The sequence below is a fragment of the Mustela erminea genome, chromosome 11, assembly GCF_009829155.1.
Source record: "Mustela erminea isolate mMusErm1 chromosome 11, mMusErm1.Pri, whole genome shotgun sequence".
Taxonomy (NCBI): Eukaryota; Metazoa; Chordata; class Mammalia; order Carnivora; family Mustelidae; genus Mustela; species Mustela erminea.
In genome coordinates, this window is record NC_045624.1 from 69,107,157 (window position 1) to 69,114,712 (window position 7,556).

At 41.1% G+C, this 7,556-nt stretch overlaps 1 protein-coding gene across 1 annotated transcript in view; it reads right to left on the reverse strand.

The window, feature by feature from the left end:
- Positions 1-7,516, reverse strand: part of CASD1 (CAS1 domain containing 1) — a 57,317-nt gene extending 49,801 nt beyond the window's left edge. The window contains exon 1 of the mRNA XM_032305377.1: positions 7,129-7,516. Within this exon, the coding sequence (XP_032161268.1) occupies positions 7,129-7,261 (133 nt within the window). The 5' untranslated portion in view covers positions 7,262-7,516. The remainder of the gene's footprint in view (positions 1-7,128) is intronic.
- Positions 7,517-7,556: the final 40 nt, after the last annotated feature.

A 7,556-nucleotide genomic window follows, 5' to 3' on the forward strand; every position in this document is an offset into this window, starting at 1 on the left:
TACATGGTAGCTGAAGGCATATAATATCGGTATCAATAACAAATGTAGATTTTCACATTATTAATATTCAGCCTCTCTACTTCTCTTGATGTTCTTGCCTTCCTTTCTGCTCATAAGCCAGCCAACTCCTCCTAGTTTGGTTGAGGCTGTCATGGTTTCATACAGAAAGCTCCACACCTGGGAAACCCTTGAGTTTTGTATAAATGGGAGAGATGGTCCCCCTTTTTCCTTTGGCCATTTTATTGGACATTAACTTACATGACTCAAGGAGTTTAAAAGGGAGTTGGAGGTATTAAAAAAGTCCAAATATGTCAAATGGATAAGGGAAAAACAAGATATTTAGAAAAGCCATGGGGTTACAATAAAATATATGTATTATTTAAATTACTTTCTAGTTCTTTATTAAAAGCCACAAATAGTTAAGGTCAGGAGAGAGGAACACTATGGCACAAAAATGGTACTGAACCATTTAGGGTGGGGACAGAGAACACCCAATATTTAAAGAAGAAGAACACATCTCTTTTCTTAGCTGGTTATCCATTTATCTGGCCAACGTATAGATAAAAGGTGATACAAATACAAGATGGGTATGCATAAATAATGAAGGTGCTGTTATTTCAGTGTCATAAATTCTAAAATGGAACAGGAAGAGAAAGTGGAAATACTGCATTGTTGTGCTGGTAGAAAACTGGATAGGGAAAACAAAAATATAAATTATTAAAATTTTGCAATTATATATGTAGCCTGTGCAGGGTTTTATTTATTTATTTATTTATTTTTTGGTATTTCCAAGATTTTTTAATAACATCCCTGTAAGAAAACAATAAATAATCAGTTCTTAATTCTTTCCAATTATTAAAAACTAATTCTAGTTCTAAAAAACAAAATTAAGATACATAAATAATCAAGAAGGAGTAAAAAAAAGGACTATAAGAACACACAATTAAGTTTTTTTCCTAAGAACATCCTTCTGCTTCATTCTTTTATAATGGTTCTATATTAAAAATCTAGTAAATGTTTAAAATTAGAATGAAAATTCCACACTTGTAGCATTTCTAACTCTTTAAATACACCTACAAACCAAGCAAAAAGTTAGTAATTTGTATTTTCTAAAAAACTTAATAGAAGTTGCAAATAACTAGGCATTAATTCTGTGGACTTTTTCTTCCTTTTCTTTCTTCTATCTCCCTTCCTTTTGTTGTTATTTAATTTTTGTTTTTTTAATAGAATTCGAAACAGAAACACACCTTCAGTATGTGGAATTATATTATTTGTTAAGTATCTACAGGGTTTTCAATATGGTTTTATGAAGTTGGAAGTACAATACCAACATCTTAAAATAACCAGTCTTTTCTCTATCAGAAAATGTGTTTAAAAATGCAGAGTTCTTTTTTCCTCACTACTACCACTCACACATTGTTTTTTAGTAGTTCAGCTAGTGGGAAAAAAAATAGGTATAGACTGACGAATCCATATTGCGCCCACCCCCTAAACAGATCAGGAGTTGCCACTAACCGAAAAGCACTAGAAACATCGTATTTTAGAAACCACTGGTCTTGGGACACGTGGGTGGCTCAGTCAGTTAAGCGTCTGCCTTCAGCTCAGCTCATGATCCCAGGGTCCTGGGACTGAGCCCAGCATGGGTCTCCTTGCTCAGCGAGGAGCCTGCTTCTCCCTCTGCCTGCCACTTCCCTGCTTGTGCTTTCTCTCTCTCAAAATAAATAAAATCTTAAAAAAAAAAAAAAAAGAAAGAAAAAAGAAACTACTGGTATTTCCAGGAAAGAAACTTTTAATTTGCTAATGAATGCTAGTTGATGATGATGCTTCTTAATATATTTTATGATGCAAAGTTTTTTTTTTTTTTTTTTAGTAATCTTTGTATCTGAAATCGATAGCCTCTGTATAGTACTGGTTGAGGTTCTGTCAGAGGACAGAATGTTTATCAGCTATTTCAATAGATAGAATTTAATATAAAGAACTGTTAGAGGGGCGCCTGGGTGGCTCAGTGGGTTAAGCCTCTGCCTTCGGCTCAGGTCATGATCCCAGGGTGCTGGGATCGAGCCCCGCATCGGGCTCTCTGCTCAGTGGGGAGCCTGCTTCCTCCTCTCTCTCTGCCTGCCTCTCTGCCTCCTTGTGATCTCTCTCTGTCCAATAACAAATAAAATCTTTAAAAAAAAAAAAAAAAAAGAACTGTTAGAAAAGTAAAAGAACTGCTAACTAGAACAACCGAAAAAGCAAGAGACTTTCTTATACTTGTCTGAAAAATAAAATAGTGGTGATAATAACTATTATTTAATCTAACTGAAAATAAATTAACCTAATCAAAAAAAGAAAACTCCCACAAAACTCCAGACTCTGAAACAAGCTCCCTTTTCCTGAAAGGTATTTTCGGACCAAATCACTAAATGTAATCTAGATGTTAAAATAAATTTAAGTCCCACATCTTTATCATGTATACTAAGTATACATAAATATCTGTTGGCACATATTTCCCTTTCAAAATCTACCCAGAAAAACCCCAAACAAAAGAAAACAAAAAAATCCCAGTCATTATTTTCATTTGTCTCTTATAATTTAAAACAACCAGTATGAGATGCAAGTTACCAAGTGCTTGGATGAATCAAGCTAGAAACAAAACAAAATAAAATACAAAAAAACTACACACACACACAACTAAAGGGAGAGAACTATCTACTTCAGCTATCTCCAATACTAAGATTATCTAGATGAATGGCTGTCCTCCTCCTCAGTATATTATTTTAACCATAAGCATTTTGTTTGTCAATCCAAAGTCTCAGGTTTTTATGTATAATTTTTCTATAATAGAAAGATACTAAAAACAACCTGGATCCGGACCCCAGCAGCAGCTCGCGCCAGGCCCAAGTAAGTATAAAGACAAACACGTGTTTAAAAAAAAAGGCTGAGAAACAAAATATAACAACTAAAGAAAACATCTAATGTGCTAAGTAAACCATAACTTGTTTTTCCCTTTGAATAGAAGACCTCTGGCATTCTGTACCTTAGACTGGGAAAATCATCCTACCAAAGCTATCTGTTTCATACTACCAACCATGAAAATATCAGACCATAAAGTTTTTAACATGATTTGTTTAATGTTTGTTTGCCCAAAATTCAGCAAGGTCACACTTTGGTCTGTGTTGAAAAATCACCTTTTACATTTCTCCTTTGACAAACTAGGAGTGGCCTCTATTACAGATGCTGTCATATAGATCAGGATCTTTCTGGCAAAGAGAGAAAAGGCTAAGAGACCAAGAGTTGCTTCCTTTTTACTTTAATTTCTGAACTTTGAACTCACTTTTCTCCCAAACATGCAATGATATTTAATATTTGCATTTAATATGCCTGGTGACAGAAAGGAATTAGATCTCAAGAAAATTAAGGCATTTGAGACAAGTTTACTTTATCAATTAAAAAATTAAAATTTATCCAGATTGGAACTACCCTTAAGGCTATAGCTACTGGCCTCTTGTCACGGAAATGATGTTTTTAATCTGTAATCACAATATTAATGGACATTTTGTGATTTAGTAATGTTAGAGATTAAGAAAATTCAGAAAAATATAGTTAATAGGATTATTATTTAAAATGTCATTCTACCACTTTATATGAAAGTAATATTAATAATAAAGACACCCCTCGGGGCACCTGAGTGGCTCAGTGGGTTAAAGCCTCTGCCTTCGGCTCAGGTCATGATCCCAGGGTCCTGGGATCGAGTCCCACATCGGGCTCTCTGCTCCGCGGGGAGCCTGCTTCCTCCTCTCTCTCTGCCTCTCTGCCTACTTGTGATCTCTGTCAAATAAATAAATAAATAAATAAATAAATAAATAAAAGAAACACCTCTATCTTCTAAAGTTGAGATCAGAACATACTATTAGAACATGAAATTCAATGAAAACCAAAAGAACCAAATAAAAGGAGAAAACCATAAGGAAATAAGGACTTTGAGAATCTACTTGTCCAATTGTGGTTTATGGAGTTCCTCTGTATGTTAAGCTCAGATGGTTTAAAGATGCATAAAATGCCCTTGAAAGTTCACAGTTTGTGTGGGGAAGATGGATACAAATTACTATGATACAACATAAGTGTGCACTCATGGCTATAGAAACACTAGATTCCTAATTCTTATTTCTGTGGTGGTGACATTTGAATCCGCCCTGAAAGAAAAATCTGCACTTTCTTTTAAGGAGAGAGGTCACTGCAGGCAGAGAAAATTAGGTATCTGTGAGATGCATAAAAGGGCAAAGCATACTGAGACTGTGAGCCTGGAGTTTAGAAAGAAGGGAAAAGATAAACATAGGTACTAAAAAGTAAGTTGGTCAGATTTTGAAGTTTTACTAATTCAACTTTTAGAAAACCATTTTACTTGAAAAAGAAAACGAAAACTCGATTGGTACTGTGAGGCTGAATTAGTGTTTCTAAATGATTTAATCCATGTCCCTCTGGAAAATGCTTTCTCACTCCATCTTCTATACATCACCACTGTCTAAGGAGCTCTGAGAAAGGCAGTCTATAACCTAATGGCATGAGGCGGACTAACTGGGTTGTAAATCCTAGCTCAATCACTGACTAATTGTGTGTCCTTAGGCAAGTTAACCTCTCATGCCTCATCTTTAAAATGTAAATAATACCGTAATTCGCTGGATCTAAGACCACTGATTATAAGACACATCACTATTTTATGTAACACTAGGAAAAAATGTTATCAATTAAACTTTGACATGCAATAAAGTTTTTAAGAATTTGTCCTGATTACAGAGATGTCAAAAATGGTGGTGTGGGAAGAAATATGGTAATTTCATCTACCTCACGGAATGGTTGTAAAGACAAAAGGAGTTCAAACATATAAAACCCTTAGTAGAGCAGCATCTGGCATATAATAAGTACTGAAAGTTAGCATGTAGTGTTTACCAAGCTTTACTTTCTTTGGTACATAATTCTTTCTTTCCTTTCGATAGTTTGTAAAGCAAGAGATACTGAAGATGGGTATTCGAGCTGCATTCACTCTACCTTGCCTGAGGCATCTGCACACCCACACACTGCAGATTTTAACATAAAGCATAAACCTTTGTATCTAATGTAAAATTCTTTCTTATTCTAAAGATTTATGATAATGTGATTCAAGTGTAGGGTTATCTTTGTGTGAAGAACATTACATCTCACTCAGTTTGACTCTGCCAAAGCAGGAGGATGTCTAAAAACTTCTTGGTAGGATCATTATTTTTCCCAAACAGTCTCTGGCGCAAGTTCTTGACATTCAGTCTGGGCAAGTACACACACCAGGTGTACTGCTTCACACTGAAGACACCGAAGCACCTACGGAAGCGATGACTAGCTTCTGGCCGAGGCTTTATAAACAACCCCAGATTGCTACACTGACTCATAAAGTTCCATCTGACATTGTTTTCTCTGCTGATGACAGATCTTGAAAGGATGAAATACAGAATCTAACTATAATAATTAGTACCCAAGCTTATCAAAAGACAAAAGCACAATATAAAAAGGAGGGGGGGACCAGATATTTATCTTTAGCACTGTAGCACTACAGTTAGAACATTTACCTTCACATAGACAAAATCGAGTTGGGTTACTGTCATCTTATACCAGACATAAAATGATTAATAGTAGTTAGGAAATTTTCTTCAAAACAACCTCGAGTGCATCAACATTGCTAGTTCACTTTACATGTGAAAGTGTCTGATTTCCATTAGATCCACCCAGGATGAACCAAAGCCCAGCCAGATCTATGGCTGTGACCTATAGGAGGGTGAAAGAAAAAGGCCAAAGGGTATAAAGAATTTATCTTTTAAAATCGATTCAGTGCATTTATATACGGAGATATTCATCCAGTAGGGTACTAAAGATTTATAATCCTGGCAGGAAAAAAGGTAGCAAAACTGCTCAAAATACCCTACACTTTGAAAGATCTCCTGGGATGAGAACAGAGCTCAGATTCCAATAATCCACTTACTGAATATTTTGCAAAAGTGGATGCGAAGTTTAATGGGAATAGCGTTAAATGTGCACCTGTCCATTACACAATACATCTTGATCAATTAATCTCATAGTCACCCAGAGCTGTCCAGATAATGGCTTCGATAATATTAAGAGCCAAAAATAAAAGATCCTATCATTATTAATTTCCCTCAGCTTGCCAGCCTCTCTCCTAGTGGCATTTTAACAGAGAAAATTAAAAAAAAAAAAAAAAAAAACCAATCAACAAGGACAAGTAAATATCCCTTGATTACTGAAAGATAACTCGTTTTGAAATAAGGTCATATTTCCTTTTACCCTTCACACCAATTTCAAAACCCACACGGAAGGCCTCCTTTCAAACTGCTTCCAACGTAACTTCTTTGCCCACCTCGACTCCTGTCAACCCGTAACTTCTTTTCTATCTGCCCCAGCGCCTTTACTTTGTAAAAAGTGTGCAACCAGACCCTTTAAACGTTTCTGAATCACACAGGCTGGGTGATACCCCCTCCATTTGGCCAAGGGCATCTTTTGCCAGCTGTCGCCCGGGCGGCAGAGGAAAATGGGGCGGCCCTTGCCGCTGTCCAACAACAGCTCGGCTCTGCAGTACAGGGCAGAGGCCGGATTAAACAAAAGCCAAAGAGCCGGACCCCTAGGGCTCAGAATCGACGACCCCAACTCTGGCAAAGGTGCCCCTGGCCGGGCGGCCTCCGCCTTCGGCGTCCCGGGTTGGCCCCAGAGGTCCGAGGGTCCGACCTGGTGCACGCGAGGCCCGGGCCTGGTGCGGCTCCCCCGGCCCAGGTCGCGCAGGAGCCCGGACCCCGAAAGCAGCTCGCGCCAGGCCCGGATCTGCTGCCCGGACCGCTGCGCTGGCGGCTCTGGGGCCCCAGGACCACGGGCCCTTTTCTGGGGGCGGCCCGCACTGGGGTCCGCTCAGTCAGCCAGGGGCGCCCGGCCCGCAGCCCGGGCCACCTGGGGGCACGTGGGGGCACCGCCTCCCCGCCGGCCCGGCGCGCGGGCTGGCGGGCTGGCGGGCGACCGCGTGAGCGTGGGCGTGTGTTGGGCGAGGGGGGCGGCCTCCAGCCGCCGCGTCGCCTCCTCCCCCGGCCGGCCCAGGCAGGGGGAGGGCCCGCTCACCTCGGTAGCGGCGGGAGGCGAGGTGGCACGCTGCGAGGAGCAGCACGGCCACCAGCGCCAGCACCTTGGCGCTCCTCACGCTGAAGTAGTGGTTGATCTCCCGCTTGCCCAGGTTGTAGGCCAGAGCCGCCATCTTGGTTCCTCCATGACAACAGTGCGCGGCGGAGCGGGGAAGGGGCGCCGCACAGGGGCAGCACTGGGGCTGCCGCCGCCGCAGCCAGGCGAGGAGCCGCCGCCAGCCCCCGCGGCCGTCACCCGCGCCTCCCGCCGGGGAGCCTGACCCCACCGCCGCGGCGCCCCGGGCCTCCACCTGCCCCTCCTCGGCCGCGGCCGCCTCGGCGGCTTTACCCCAGCCTCGCCACCCCTGCTCGGCAGTGCCGGTTCCCCAGGCGCCCTGGACGCCTGTCTCCTCCCCTTCCTCCTCCTCC